This window comes from Patagioenas fasciata, chromosome 5, assembly GCF_037038585.1.
Source record: "Patagioenas fasciata isolate bPatFas1 chromosome 5, bPatFas1.hap1, whole genome shotgun sequence".
Classification (NCBI taxonomy): domain Eukaryota; kingdom Metazoa; phylum Chordata; class Aves; order Columbiformes; family Columbidae; genus Patagioenas; species Patagioenas fasciata.
In genome coordinates this window covers 11314115-11330944 of record NC_092524.1, presented here as the reverse complement: position 1 = coordinate 11330944, position 16830 = coordinate 11314115, and the positions used below count along the sequence as shown (strand labels likewise).

Genomic DNA, 16830 nt, shown 5'->3' with positions numbered 1-16830 from the left:
CAAAAGTCTAAACCAGCTGTACAATAAAAACTGAAAGATCTGAAAGAGGTTTTGCCAACTCCATGGGATTAGTCAAAAGACGGCATCAACACGCCATAATGAAACATTATTAAATAGTCTTTGCTTTATAAACAAACAAACCAACCAACATCTTCAATGTCAGGATTTATAAATTCAACTCCTTTTGATGCTTAATCACCACCAAACAGGAGCTACACGATCTGGAACAGCAAAGCCTCTGCACCAGTGCTTCTGTTTGGCTTCTAACCGGATAATACAAAGACCAATACAAGGAGCTGCACCACACAGAATATGCAAAATTGTGAAGGGTTCTCTATTTATTACTGCTCTTTCTTTTTAATGAACACAACTAGGAAACACCTTTGATAATATATTATGAATAAGCACTTATACTGTATAAAGGCATCATGAAATTGTCAAGTTTAAGAAGTCAAGCTATAAAACTGCTGAGATGATTTAAACCAGCAGAAGAAACCTCCATCAAACATAAGAAAATACATATAGAGTACAAATTTAAAAGCTGGTCAAATGGAGGAGTTGGGGAAATACCACGATTTACAAGTGCTACCAAAGAAAAATTCCCAGCATGAACTGTATCAGCTTTAACAAAACACAAACTATTAACAAATTTGTTCAGAAAAAAAAAGTAAAATAGCCTTTATTTTCCATTAGTCTGTTTTCTTGAACTATTAGAAAATATTCCAAACTGATTTATAGTCATAGGAATCAACTTCACAAATAAACTATTTCTGGATTCCCAGAACACATTCAATAGTCCAGTTCAAATTTCACAATCTTGTATTCAGCCCAATAGACTGTATTTGATTAGATGCACATTATCTGCCTTTCTGCTCCTTCACAGAACTCTTTAGACAGGACAGCTTTGTGACAACTGGATATATAGTTATAAATTCAATAGACAACAGTCTTCCTTTCTGGCACTCTCCAAAACCACACAAATCCTCAGCTCCTTGCACAAACACACAGAAAAAACAAAACAAACAAACACCCCCCCCCCCCCCCGAAACTTACGTCAAAAAAATGCCTAAATTACAGTACTTCGAGCGTAAAAAAAGTTCTAATTTCTTACAGAAGGCTGACAAATAATTTTCTGTAATAATGAGCTGAAACAAAACATGGGCATTTTATCAACCCAGGCTATCAATCCAGGCTGGGGGATGAAGGGACTGAGAGCAGCCCTGCGGAGGAGGACTTGGGGGTCCTGGGGGAAGAAACATGGGACATGAGCCAGCAATGTGCACTTGCAGCCCAGAAGGGTCAGTCGTATCTTGGGCTGCTCCAAAAGAAGAACGGCCAGCAGCTCAGCGAGGTGATTCTGCCCCTCTGCTCTGCTCTGGTGAGACCCCACCTGCAGTGCTGCATCCAGCTCTGGTTCCTCAGCACAGCACAGACATGGACCTGTTGGAGAGGGGCCAGAGGAGCCACAGAAATGATCAGAGGCTGAACAGCTCTGTGGTGAGGACAGGCTGAGAGAGTTGGGGTTGTTCAGCCTAGAAAAAAGAAAGCTCTGGGGAGACCTTATTGTGGCCTTCCAGTAATTAAAAGAATTTTTAAAAAAGAAATAAAATTTTGTTCATACTTTTTCATCTCAAAAAAATCAAACATAATGATTTCTGCTCCTCAGTTTCAATTTCTGGAGATATTTTCATACCATGTGTTTGAGTTTCATTACTCTCTCCCTCTTTAGTCTTGATTATTTCTTAGTTCCTCTAAATAAGCATGAAAGATATTCACAACTGTTTATATGTTCACACTGAGTACATACAGATAGGAGGATAAACCTATAGGGAAAAAATTCTTACTGAGACAAACTAGCCACAAAACCATTTATTGGAAGGGTATTATACACTCTTGACTTGCATCCTGTGAAACTGAAGAGCACAAAGAATGCTCCATGATCCTGCTTCTCAAGTCTCAGAGAAGCACAGGGGCAGATAAAAACACCGCATCTGTGCAAAAACACAACTCTAGATGGGCTGGACTTAGGCAGATGGGACCGCTGAGGGGAAGAACTACAGATCATTCTCCAGCACCCACACGAGCGGGAATTCAGAGACTAAGAATGATGATACTAATATGGTTCCATCATGGTAACAGTATTGAAATGAAGCATAATCACAATCACATTTGCATCACTGCATTCCATGCATACCTCCATTATCTATTATCCATTAAACAAACAATGTTAAAAAAAAAAAAACAACACACACAAAAAGCCCCCTCAAAAACAGCAATAACAACAATGACCACACACACAAAACACAACCACCCCAAACCATTTAATAATCAAAATTTCAGGACCTTCAGGAGAAGCAGGGCCTCCAGAAGACTTCTCACAGACCAAGTATATTAGCTACACGCTGAAAATACCAAGATACCCACAGAGCTTTGTCAATGTTAAAACACCACTTGACTTAACTGTGGGTCTCAGAATCTCCTCTCCTTGATTGTTACACAAAAACCCCCAAAGCGGAGACTAATAAATGTTTGTGTTGCAGTCTTTCCTCTCATTTTAAAGATGAGACAAACTTATGCAGAGGTAATACAGATACTGAATCCCACCCAGAGCTTAGGTGGAAAAGACCATCTTAAGCAGCCAAGTATTATTTGTGGAGATGACAGATACCAAGAATGAAGAAAACTAACCCAAGTCATTCTATGATTCTAAAAACATCCGCCTTTCTTAAGGAAGCTTATAAAAATGGTTTTCTCCTCCAGAAGACCTAAGTATAATTTAACTTAAAACTTCTTTCAGCAGCAAATTAAAAAAGGTCTCTTGAAACACCTTCATAGTTATAAAAAAGATTACACTTCAGTACCCTCTACCTTTAATAACCTCCATGGAAAGATTACAGATTTGAAATTCCAAATATAGGTGTCACTTCATTATTTTCCTATTTTTACTAGAAATATTGACTGTATTAAAAGTGTTCCATTTTTCTTCTTTTTTTTTTCCCTCCAATTGAAAACAACAAGAACGAAAGAGAAAATATTAACTACACGCTTTTGCAGTATTTATTCAAGTTTTTCTAGACAAGGACTACCTGCAAGTCCTTCAGTTTCAATATCACATTATTTTACCACACTAGTCTACAAAATCCAGGAGCTAAAATGCACTCAGTAAAAGCAGTGGGATTCTAAAACCAGAATATAACTATTTTACAGCACAGCAGAGACAACACTGTAAAATACAACACATTTACAGCACTCTAGGATTTCCACTGGAGGCTAATATAGACAAGTTAAATGAATATAAACGGAGTCCATAATAGAAGTCCAATAAAAAAGTTAGCCGCACTTTTGCTATCATCTGTTTCCTACTAACTGCTGAAAGCACCAGTACTTCAACATAAGGAGGACGAAAGAGAACACAATGCATTAAGTGCTACACTGAGCTCTGTCATGCAGTTGTTCATTAAATAAGTACATATGTAATGATTTTTGAAAGGTAAAAAAAGTTTGAGGGGAAAGAGGAAAAAACCTCACAAAACCAAAATCTCTGCAGCTGACTAAGTGCACTGAAGGCTAAATGGATGCTGCAGACAACCCTTTATTCAGGTCGTTAAAAGCATCAATGTTGCAGAAAAATTGGCTTACAGATCAGCTAGCTAAGACTGAAGCATTTAAAGATTAACCCCCTTAAAACTTTAATCACTTCAGGCCTTAGCTGGCTAATCTGCAACCTCGTTTGTCTCTTACGTCTTATTTAAAACAACTAGTAAAAATGTTCAAGTATCTGATTTTTTTTTTTTCCCTAAAAAGATCCCATACACCAAAGCAGTAAAGCAAAAATAACACTAAGTGATTAGCATTTGCATTTTAAAAGTATTACTTTTGACAGCATATGTAGTGATTTTTCAGAGACTCTGTACTGGGAATCTCTAATAGTTTAGGAGTTCACTACTTTAAAATCCAGCTTAACATAAAATGTCTTCAATTCACTGACAGAAATTTTGTTTTTCAATGCAACCCTGAAGACAAATTAGTTGGGTTTTGAGTTTGTTTGGTTTTTTTGACAGCTTTCTTCTCCCTGACCCCATTGTGAAACTCCAACAGCAGTGTATATTCACTGAAGATCTCAGAGTGGAAATCTGTACAGGACTACAAAGTTGATTTTCACCAGGTTGGTCAAAATACAGATATACTTTGAAAATACATAAATACCATTTCTTACTCTCATTTGATTTTTTTCATATGTCAGGTCTCAGGTCAGTCAGAATTTGAAAGTTGAATCCAGTATTTCATAAAAGACACTTCATGTCTGTTTAAGAGTTCATATCTGAAGCTGCTCAAAGGTGCAGAAATGCTGAGATCTACAGCAAAGACAAGGTTCTACACACAGCAGTAATAAGCTCATTCCAACACCACCAACTCCTTCTCCAGACAGAGCAGGCATCCTACCACATCTCAAAAGGACACACAGTCTTTCCTCGGAAGGACTTACCTTAGTATCACAATGCATGTAAGCTGTCTTCAAGGGATTGTATTAAATAACAGTTTTTACAATCTACAATTACAACTTCTCATTTAGGTAATTATTTGGATAGGTGGTTAGCTTGTCTAGAAATGCATGTTCCTTTCTATAGCTGCTTTCTATGGCTTGAAATGAAAATTACTAATTAATGACACTACTACTACCAGTACCACCAGTTCTAGTGGGAAATTTTCTTCCCCGCTAATCAGAAACTACACAAACTCATTATATCCAGTTTAAACTTAAGACAACATATCTATTTCTAGGTATTGGCCTAATTCACATTAGCCTTCCAACACTGAGTAATACAGGTGACAGTTGGTTTAGCTAATTTAGCCCTCGGACAAAAATGAGTGTGCAGTGTAACATAACCTACCAGAGCTTCCTCCTTTGATGTGTAACGAATTATGGTGTGTAGAAAGGTATATAGCAGAATTAAAATTGGATTATAAGAAAATTATGCAGAAATATAAAGCTAACTCATGGAACAACATACTCTCTCAAAGATTCTTTCTACAAGAAATAACAAGAAGTTCAATTATGCTGATTTAAGCTGTTCTATATGTCTCAACTGATTTCAGAGGGTCATTTTAAAATTTAAGCTGCATCTGTGTAACGCTGAAATAAATGCTCTGAAACAGACAATGGAGAAGGATACGCAAACGTGCTCATTTAAAATATTATGAGGGGCAACTATCAGATTGGTATGTTCTAACTGCATTTTTTCGGAACTCAATGACTTAAATGCTTTTGTGGACCAAATATTTTAGCAATTTCATGAATGAGTATAAATCTCTCATTACTCCTCAAAGCCGGTTTACTTCCATGAAACCGGAGAAAACTCACCTTGACTTGTATTTATTTGTCAGCAACCTGCAGACTGTTATTTGTCAGTAAACTGCGGATGCTCAGGTTCTAAGCTGAAATTATTTAAAATGTTTCCTATATTCCTCTTGAATAGCCCACAAAAGTTCTAGAAAATCAAAGAGCATCTTACTGGTTTTGAAGTAACAGTCAGTATGTACGATATATAATATTAACAAATAACATACCTTATTCTCAGTTATATCACAATTCAACAAACAGTAAAAAAGTATTAGGGCCCCTAGTAGCTACTGTAATGATTAATAATCCATTACAAAAATTTTCAGGTGTGTTTCATGGCAATTTGCAGGTGGCTCACTTCTCAAAGTTTCTGTATTCAGTTATAAACAGAACAAAGTTAAAAGCTGTGAAGCTATTAGAAAAATGGCAAATGCAAAGCATGTAAAATTAAGAAAAATGTCTTTAGGTAATTTACTGAGATGCAGAAGCTCTATGAAGATACCGTCAGCAGATCTCAGTCAGTGTATCTTTCCCTCAACAGAAGCTCATGGCTTTGCTCACCACTGACAACCAGAAGACACACAATTTATTTAATAAGACAAATTAAAACACTTGATTTCAGTAACATTTCATAAAATGTACTTCTGTTGAATTTTGGACAATGTGTTTCTTTAATAACATATGTATTTGTTAAACAAGACCAGAACATAGCTAACACATAAAATAGAAACAATAAGTAACTCTTAATCCTTTAATACAGAATATATATATATACTCCAAATATAATACTCTTCCATAAAGTTCAAACTGCAATTAGATTTTATAATGACCCAACTCTTGACATACTTGCGTAAAACTAACAAAATTACAAATACAGTCGGGGTAAAAGTTGAAATAGGGTCACCAACTTTCTTATCTAAGATGTTCTCAAAATGATCTCTCTTCACTCAGCTGAGGGCAGCTCCGTTAGGCACAGTTTTCCCATGTTAGCCCATTTTTCAAAACTGGGCTCAACAAAATAAAAAATATGATTTACAGTGTTATTACTTAACTTCAAAATGACCTGCACAACTCTGGTCTCTATATTGTCTTAATTTATGTCTCAGAAATCTGACCACCCGAATTGAAGTCCAACAGGAGGGGGAGCATGTAGGATTGGCGAAAGAGGATTTTGTCTATTAGTTTTTGTCTAAAGCTTGGACTAACGGCATCCCTACAAGCTATGGAGATCACAAGGGGTCCCAAACAGGCATTTTCCATTTTAAAGTATTAAAACGTTGCAGGTGGGGGTAGGCATAGGGCTTTTCCACTATCTACCCCCCGCTTTGTTCCATAAAATGCTATTAACATGAATGAAAGACAACTATTAGATCATAACACCCATTAGTTGTCAAGGTTAACTATCTGATTAAACTTATTTATTTGGCAAAAAAAACTTGGACATCCAAATGTCCAAATTCACAAGCCAATAATTTACTTTATAAAGGAGATGTAAGGGGCAATGAGATCTTCACCAACAATCAGCTGAAGATCTCCATGATTCATGGTATGAAAATCTTTGGCCTCTTTTTCCTTCATGAAAGAAAAGAGTTTAACATGTTTTTCAGATACAAATCATCGCTTTTTTTCCATTTCAGCGAAACTATGTAATCCCTAAAGATCCTTTACTCAAAGGAGAGGAAGCACACTTAAAAGGATTTTAAACTCAAATTAGTAACAGAACTATGTGCTACTCATAAAAATGTCTGTCTTCATTCTCATATACATTTACGCCAACTATTCTATTCTTACCATTTCTCCCCCCAACAAAGTTTGCCTGTTACCTTCTTAATGATATTGAAGCTGCCCTTCAGGTGTCAAACAGGACGTCTGGAAAGCAAATCAAAATTGGCTTCATTTTGCCAACTGGCCGAATAGATGTCCTTAACTTTTAAGTGGTCCGATTTCATTTTACTTTGAAAGTTTGAAGTCTTTACAGCTTTGCCTAATCAGTCATTTGAGAACTGATACAAATATAATGGTTTGTTTTTGTACAGAAAAATCCTTTAAAAATCTTCCTTTATAAAGTTATTTCTTGTAGTAGTAACATCCTACAATTAAATGCGAAAGAACATTTGGGTACAGATATATCACTTCAGAAGCATCACTGTTTTAAGAGAAGTTGTGCTCATTTGTTTCAAAACATCACTGGAAGTCAGACACTATACTTTCTTTGAAGTAACTAAGGAATATTTTTGTGACAAAATAAATCTCAGTATGACTCAAACTCTTGCAGTTGTTTAAGGCAAGATCAAACCACCTAGTTCGATCCCAAGAGAGCAGTTAAAAAAAGAAAACACCCCTAAGCCTTGGCATGAAAAATTTATTTCTCTTCTAATGAACTACAACTGTGTGTACTATATAAAAAAGCCACTTATCCGAACTCAATCAGCACTCATCGAGCCTATGCTGGCTAGGACTGTATTAAGTAGAGAATTACTAGCTAGAGCAAACAGCAATTGCTATACAGAGTGGTATAATGTTGTAACAGTAGTAGGAACACTTCAGAGAAAGCAAGAGCTTCCATCGTTTCAGCACAGCACTACATTGCCAAATGTAGCGTTATGCAAGCGTACCGCAAAAGCTGTAACTATCCATCACGTGTATCAGAAATAATGCTTACACCAGGAACTAATGTGTGACGTCCCGCCAAAACATACGGCTTAGGTTGGACTATGAAGAAATGAAAACCACACTGTTGAAGAAAACGAGCAACCAGTCGCGTACACCAGTGCCCGGTGAATAACATAAAGCTCTGCTACAGCAGGGGGCACATGGTGAGGAGTAAGATCTCCTCCCCTCTCTCCTTGGAGAAGACACCACCAGCGTGTGAGGACACAAGCTGAGCACTGGTTCCAAGCTATCACCCTGGTAAAAGCCTCCTATATCTGGGGAATAAATTCAGCAAAGAGTCAGTGCCTTTGTCCACTGCTGCTGCTTTGTCCCACAGCACAAAGACTTTATTGCAACATTTCCTACAGGCCATCTCCTTCTACAGCTCATCCTGTCCCACATGTTCCGAAGTTCACGACTGTAAGTTTCACTCAGTTCTCAGAAACCTCATTTGCAGAGTGTGACCGCAGTATTTCCTTTCGCTGCAGGATTTTTAGAGCTGTAGGTTTAATGAACCCCCGATCTGGATGAGTGAGATATAACTTCTCATTGTGTCTCACAATATGAGAGCAAGAAAAGGAAAGAAGTGGCACTTTGTGAATTCTCAGAGAGGGTGTTTAAAACAGATCACTGTGCGCTCACCTTGTTCAGTGTATCGTTTTTGTAAGCACCCATTATACCATCTGTCAAGGACAGAATACTGGGTAAAAACTGACTGTTCTCATTAAGCCAGTTCATTGGGATATTATTTTTAATTTTTTGTAATCTATAATATACAAATACACATTTGTATTTATTTGAACACGGCAATGAAAAGTCATCTGCCATCTGAAAGATGCTTCTAAAAACGTAGTCAATGATAGAATTACTGACACAAATACACATTTATTTTAAATACACTGTTACTAACATTGCAACAAAGTTTTCCTGTATAATAGAGTTATCTACTTAATGGTACAGACCAGAATAAATTATCTTCGGTTAGCCACATTTATTATTCTTAAAGCTATTATCGATCCCTTTGACTCGTGTAATTTCTATGCATTCCCTGTCAGGTTAGATGATACAGATTATTGCACAAAGGCAGATAGATCTCTGAATTGTGTATGAAAGAAATCCTAAAAAAAACATAAAAAGTAACGCAAACTTACCAACTCTATTCCCTGTGGAAAAGGAGTGTCTTCCCAGTCCTTCTGAGGAAATCTTTGTATTATTTTTCCAAAACCTTCTGTTGGGCCTGCTGAAAGATAAAATTCAATTACTTAAAGACAAACTGGTAGAATTTAAATTGGCATAAATTTGGGATTATTTTCAGAATATACCCAATATTAGGAAATATTTCACCACAAGAGGCAGAACAGGCTCCTCTCAAATGTGTCCTGCAAGTCATATAAGAAATAGAGTCTTAATATTCTCCAGTAATAGCACAAGGAGGGACTACATGAAATGAAGCTTCAAGTGGCATCCAGCCCATGCCCCTCATGTTTGTTTTCAAAGTGACAGATGACGATTTGTAATTCTCATCTCTCCCTAAAAACAGTAGTAAATTAAAAACTAATACAATAGATAATGTGATATTTAAAAAAGAAATCAAACATTTGTCAACATGCAGTCTTCAAAAAGAAGTCTATAGATTAAAAATCTATGCGATTCATGCAGGACACTCTAGTCTCTTGCCAGTATTTCTAGTTGGTTTCCTTGGACAAGCCAGTAGCGATTTTCCGCACTGAAAGATGCAGAGAAAAACTGCTAATTTCTGATAACTTCTCTTATGCAATTGTCTTCTTTTTTACCTCTTCCTTTTTTAAAAGCCACAGTGCTATACATAGGAAGCCCTTCAGAAACACCACAAATATTGAACTGTAATGTCCTGTCACCCTGAACGTTACAAGAATGTGCATACAAACATGAATTTTGTTCTTCATCTTCTGGAGTAAATCTTGAAAATATAATCATGGTTTTAACTGAATTTTAGCCCATGGATACACCACCAGCTAGTCCTGTCTAACATTTATACACATTTAAATCCAAGAAAACAAGATTTCTGTGATAATACTACTTCTATCTGCCTGTCCTCACTCCAGCAATTTCTGCATCTCTGGGATGATTTCAATATAATTCCAGAGATACGCAGACACAAAACACACATTTGCAAGTCAATCACTGGGTAGAGATGAGAGGCCCAAACTCCCATTCTTTCCTTTTAGTTTAAAATAAAAATAGATACTTAAGAAACCAGCTTCCAAAAAGCTTCCTAAATGGCAAAATGGAAATTTTCAAGCGTTTAAAGTATCTTTTAACAATCTCCACTGACCTATCACATTAGATTGGATCACCTTTGAGAGTACGTTAAAAATTGTAAACATTGTCTTGTAAAATTCTCAAAACTACACTTCGATATTATGAAACAGTATGAATTCTGCATTAGTAGTAACAGTCCATATGTGTTGCTTCCTCTGTAGACACCCAAGCAGCATCAATGAATACATTATTTTCCTGGCTTTACCATAAAAAACAGCTTTCAGTCTGACACAACTCTAGTCTGCTAGCATAAAGCAATTCATAAATCAATGGTACGGTCGAAAAAAATACACTTCCTTTAAGTTTCTTGCTCATTCATAGTTTGAGTTTCCTTCTGTCTTAAAACCCACAATAAATTTTACAAGGCATTTAGGTAGAATCAATCTGACAATACATTAAGCAGTATTTTCTCCAGTTTATGTAGTTCTACACATCTATGTTTTTCTCTTGAAAATAGTTTAGGAATAGATGTTTTTGGTACCATGGGCATGTAAAATACACAGAGTAAATTCCAAACAGCAATCTTACTCCCAAGACAGTACATGCTGTTTGTGATTCCCAATGGCAGCCTGGTGAAGATCTGCAATCAGACTGGGCTAGCTCAGTTTTAAGTAGCACTAAGAGATGTAATCAGCAAGTTAAAAGCCAAAGGAGGTATCAAGAGAAGCTGCAGAGGTGCCAAGACAGCAGAGTTAGGATATGACAGAAACCAAGAAACAGACATGGCTACAGCTGCAGTTTTTGGTAAGGAAAGGGAGCTCAATATTAGACAGTAAGAACTTAAAAGGGTCATCAGCCACTAATTTCACTTGTTTGAGATCAAGTGTTGCCCCAGGTACTATTTGTTACACAGCATCCTCTACTGAATTATCACTCCACTCCCCTCACCATTACATCTCAACATCCTTCGAAAATTAGGAGGCATAAACGGAAAGGCTTTACCATTCCCTCCCTGAACAGCTCTCAGAAGAGCAGCCAGTCGCACCCCTTCCCTCCTACCGCAGGTGAACACTCCTGCATTCCTCCTTCCTTCTACAGCCTTCCAGTCCATTTCCTTCTTGCATGTAAAAAAAGAAGAGCTTCCATTTTCAACTGCATGTGGCAGGAATTGATATTTATTTTGTTGCTAGCATGCAAAAAAAGAGCCTTCAGCCTCCTCTGCTCTCCTCTTGCCCTTCACAGTCAACATCCTACTGAAAGAACTCCCCTTTCCTCCCATTCCTTTCCACAGCCACCTAGAGAGCCCCTACCACGCTCCCCTTCATTTTGAGGGCTCTTGCTTCACTGACTAAGTATCAGAACTTCTTCCATTGTTGAGTTAGAGTCCCAAATTACCATGTTGTCCGCTTTCCACAAGTTATATCTTTGTCAAAGCTCTTCTTCCTCTAGTTGTTCTAATACTGGCAGGTGGAGCGAGGAAGAGCCAGCAAAGAACCACAGCCAAGGCAACCAGGAGCACGAGCATCCTCCAAGTAGAGGAGAACTCATGGTCGAGAGGCCGACAGCGAGAAAGGGCAGCAGGACTGAGGTGAACAGACATACCCAGACTGCCTGGGAAGGAAGTATCAAAGAATTACAGCAGCAAAACATGTTCAATCCCTGCTATGTAAAAGTCCCCTAAGTCTCCCTGTGGGAACACGGATTACAATTTTTTTTTTTTTTTTTTACTCTGAATCCACTCCAATTCTCAAAAGACTGAGACCTCTGTTTGACACTACCAACTACATCTCTAAATAATGAAATCCACAAAAAGAGCTCAAAATTTCTTCTCCGTCACATTTTGAAGTTACAAAATCTTCCGGCTCTCTTTTCATTAGACTGCTAGAAAGACACTCCTACGTTACAGTGTACAAACTTCTTTTAATTCAGAATTAAGAGATGTACTTTTTTTTTTTTTATTTGTAATATTCACTCCTTTATGTGAAAATATTATCAGTCCTTTCACATCACTTTCCCTGGAAGTACACTAATGCTGGCCATCACGTTTAAAAGACCTTACTGCATGTAATTCCTTCTTGCTTACAGGAAGGATTACAAATCTCAGCAGGAATTTACCTGAAAGAAATGCAACTCTGAACATCTTATGCAACCTAAACTTGCACTTCAGTTCATCCCTGGGATCAAAGGGAAATCATGCCAAAACAATTAATAATTAAATGAAAGTTTCACATGCTGAGTAGATGTCTTGAAATCATTATATATAAAATGTTCCAAGTACTACTTGGAAAAAATCATTTTGCACTTTTCTGCATGTGCGTTATTCTTCTCTTCAAGTCTTAAGTAAAACCAAGGTGAATCCTCCACTAGATTTTAGCATGGACCCTTTAATCTTTCTACTTTCAAATTGTTTCACCCCTCTCTACTACCAAACGCAAGTAGAGTTTCTGTACAACACTCCTACACGCTTCACATTTTTTCCTCTGAAGTACGGAAGACAGGTAGAGGACGCTTTCAAAATCATCATTAACTGGATCCTTTATCATGGTTTAATTGAAGCCATAGTTTTGAATCTAATTGCATAACATATCTTGGTGAAGTTCTCAGATTTAAAAATAAGACATACAAAGATGTACAAATGCAAATATGCACAAGCTGGTCTAGGTTGTTCTCCCTTCAGCAGGTAGTTAAGAGCTTTCAAGAGAAAAAATTAGGAGCGGTAATAAGTGCTTGGAGCCTGGTTCACAACATTCCAAATAGTTTTAGAAGGTGATTTGAAGATAGAATACAGTACACCATGATATTGAATTATATTCTCCTTGTAGCCAAGATTAGATTACCATCAGTATGATTATAATACATGTTAAATTGCTCTAGATACTTAAAGAATTAATAATTTCATCTTAGCATTCTCTATTTGATTTAGCTACTGATTCATTAGGCCTGAGACATCACTTGTTTTAAGCAGCTTAAAATGTCCTCAAAGATAATTATATACTGTATATACTAGTTAGGCAAAGGTTTGTTTATTAACAACTGGCTGCTTCATAGACTGTTATTGCCACAGGAAAACCAATTTTGACTCAGGGAACTGGTACTTCAATTTAATTTATTGCCGATTAAAGTTCTGATGACAATTCAGGTACAAAGAAGACAATAAACAATTAAACATTTGGGAACACATCTTTCCTCTCCCTTCTCAGGCCCAACTTCAGTCCAGCACTTCTCCCCACTCCCCAACCTCAGCTTCCCCTGTCGATCCATCCATCTTGATGTGTTTGGTGAGCCCATGGGCAGTGCAGGAGGCTGGGGTCACGCACAGAGAGGTTTCATTCTGCAGTCCCTCGTCTCTTGCTCATTTTCTTCCACTCCAGCACAGATCTACAGGCTGTGGTCCCTCCAGGGGTGTTCCCAGTGACAAGTGTCCCTCAGGGGAGTGCTGCTTCTGGCACGGAGCAATTCCTTCCAGCAGTCTGTCTCCAGTGGTGTCCCCAGCAATGTCTCTCCTGCATCTCCCGCCTGCAGTCCTGGCACACACACCGGGGCCTTCACATAGGTTTCAAAGCTGGCTAGGAGCCACTGGGATCAGCACAGGGGAGATCCTGATATCTTCTCGTACAACTTGCTGCCTGCTCCCAAAACTCAGCCATTTCTGCATGGATACAGTTATTCCCGATTTTTCTACCTTAGAGACCATTCTTGGGAAAACATTCTTGGAAAAAATAAACACTTTCTATCAGTTCAAGAAGGACAGGGAACTGCTGGAGAGAGTCCAGCACAAAGCCACGAAGATGATGAAGGGAGTGGGGCATCTCTCGTATGAGGAAAGGCTGAGGGAGCTGGGGTTCTTTAGCTTGGAGGAGACTGAGGGGTGACCTCATTAATGTTTACAGATATATAAAAGGGTGAGTGTCACAAGGATGGAGCCAGGCTCTTCTCGGTGACAATCAAAAGTAGGACAAGGGGCAATGGGTTCAAGGACTCTACTCCTTTACATGAATGCAAATACAAAGGAATTCATTTAATGCTGCTACTCAGATTAAAACCTGTGCAAGAGAAGACTCAGTAGCTGCACAACCACTTAATAATAAAAGCAAATCAGTCAGGTATGCTCACCACACATTTCCAACACTTTCTAGTGCAATTACTATTGATTCTCTGTTGGTGTTTTTCAACCCAACTAGTTAAACAGCAGCCAAACCACAGGAAGTCTCTAAATCCCATGGTTTGGGGTGAGGAAGTGTGGATGATATCTGCCTTCACCTGACTTTTCTTAAGTCATCTATCTTTCAGCAGAGTAGGTATGTCTGAAGAGATCAGATTATTCAAGAAACGGCTGCAATTCAACACCTCAGTGATTTCACATTCTCAACTGTTTCAGCAGAACAGGCAGAAACAGGGGAAAAAAAAAATCAGATCATGGGATTTCATCAACAGTTATAATTTGTTTCAATATATGCTACCGATAACTCCTGACAACTTTCCAGAAATATCAAGGCCGCATACCAAATGTTAATTCAATGTTAAATCAGGTTTCCTTCACATCTTTATTTTTTAATCATTTTTCAAACACAGAGGTAGTTGGGTTTACAGATCCCAGATCTACAAAGATCCCAGAGGTTTTGCTCTTCATTTCACTCCCTTTATTGAGAGCAACAGGAAACACTGGCACTCATTGACACCTTGTTTTTAAATTGGGAAAAAAGATGATTGCAGTGTTAATGAATTCAGATAGCCACAGCTAGCAAGAAGGATCTTTGCATCATCAATACAAAGATTTCTGTCTTTGGCCAATGGCATCCTGGGGTGGATTAGAAGGGGGGTGGTTAGGAGGTCAAGAGAGGTTCTCCTGCCCCTCTACTCTGCCCTGGTGAGACCACATCTGGAATATTGTGTCCAGTTCTGGGCCACTCAGTTCCAGAAGGACAGGGAACTGCTGGAGAGAGTCCAGTGCAGGGCAACAAAGATGATGAAGGGAGTGGAGCATCTCCCTTATGAGGAAAGGCTGAGGGAACTGGGGCTCTTTAGCTTGGAGAAGAGGAAACTGAGGGGTGACCTCATTAATGTTTACAGATATATAAAGGGTGAATGTCACAAGGATGGAGCCAGGCTCTTCTCGGTTACAACCAACGATAGGACAAGGGGTAATGGGTACAAACACAAAAGGTTCCACTTAAATTTGAGAAGAAACTTCTTCTCAGTGAGGGTGACAGACACTGGAACAGGTTGCCCAGGGGTGTTGTGGAGTCTCCTACTCTGGAGACATTCAAAACCCACCTGGACACCTTCCCGTGTAATCTCATCTGGGTGTTCCTGCTCTGGCAGGGGGATTAGACGAGATGATCTTTTGAGGTCCCTTCCAATCCCTGACATTCTGTGATTCTGGTATCCTTTCAAATTACGTGCAAGAGGCCCAAAATCCAGGTGGAACCTCCATAGCTAGCACTGCTCACTAAATTCACATCAATTACACACAAGTTTCCAGAGGTTTTTGAAACTGCTTAAACTGAGGTGCAGTACACACATCACTCAGAAAATAAATCAGTTAATAGAGTATACATGTGCATGAGCATGGCACGGAAGATCAATGCATATTAACAGTGTGTTCCATGTAAAATAGTAATTGCTTTCATCATTAGTTTTATATGCAAAACATGCCTGGCAGTAACAAGAATTCAAATTACATATTTCCAGCAAAACTACTGCCATTATTATTACTCAATACCCACATCGTTAGCTTCCTAAAGTTATCCCTACAAAAAGCAAAAGTATTCCTGTACTTCAACTGAGTATTTTGCACTTTTTTTTCTTACGTTTTGTAAGAAAAACGTCATATAAAAGTTGGGTACAAAAATTACAAAGATATTGCGGCAATTTTGAATAGCATCTTTACCTTTAAGATGGCTTAATTCTTTAATCCATTAAAGCTGACCACACAGTAGATCAGGCTTCAAACTTTCAGACATCACATTCTTGTCCCTGTACAATACGTAGAATCACAGAATCATAGAATAGTTTGGGTTGGAAGGGACCTTCAAGGGTCATCTAGTCTGATCCCCTGCCATGAGCAGGGACATCTTCAACTAGATCATACATATAGTGAATTTGTCCAAGAGTAAAACCTAAATTTCAGTCTATAAGAAAGCTGAATGAGCAGGCCATACCTTAAGCTATTAAGGAAAAAGCAAATTCTTCCCCAGCTAACCTCTTCTGATCTGCCCTCTTTTTCCTTCCCCTTTTCCCTTCTTTTTCTTTAAACAATACAAACATGCACCACATTAAAATTCTGGCATAATTTGCTGGTTCCTGAACCCTAGTCCCCTAAACTCCCTTCTTATATAAATCTTTCCCCATGAAAGGTCACATGCCATCTCTTGCTTGCCCTTGAAATTCCAGAAGCGAGCTGTTAATGCAATTTACATTCCAAATTAATGAGAACTATGATAAACTCTGTCTTTTCACTTACAAATCCCTGATAAAAATACATTTGAGCTCTAAGTATTGTTAATCCTACGTGCAAAGCTTTGGATGTAAGCACTTTGGTGATCTGTTACAAAAGAGATCATCTTCAGGTCTGCGCAGAAGAAACACACTACAGA

The 16830-nt window shown here is 38.2% G+C and overlaps 1 protein-coding gene across 10 annotated transcripts in view; it reads right to left on the bottom strand.

Annotated features, from left to right (window-relative positions):
• Nucleotides 1–16830, bottom strand: part of SBF2 (SET binding factor 2) — a 268580-nt gene that overhangs the window by 211196 nt on the left and 40554 nt on the right. For 8 of the 10 annotated variants that reach the window (XM_065838442.2, XM_065838445.2, XM_071808910.1 and 5 more), the window contains exon 2: nt 9145–9233. In XM_065838442.2, the coding sequence (XP_065694514.1) occupies nt 9145–9233 (89 nt within the window). The remainder of the gene's footprint in view (nt 1–9144; nt 9234–16830) is intronic. The other 2 variants (XM_065838443.2, XM_065838449.2) reach the window with 1 other exon arrangement.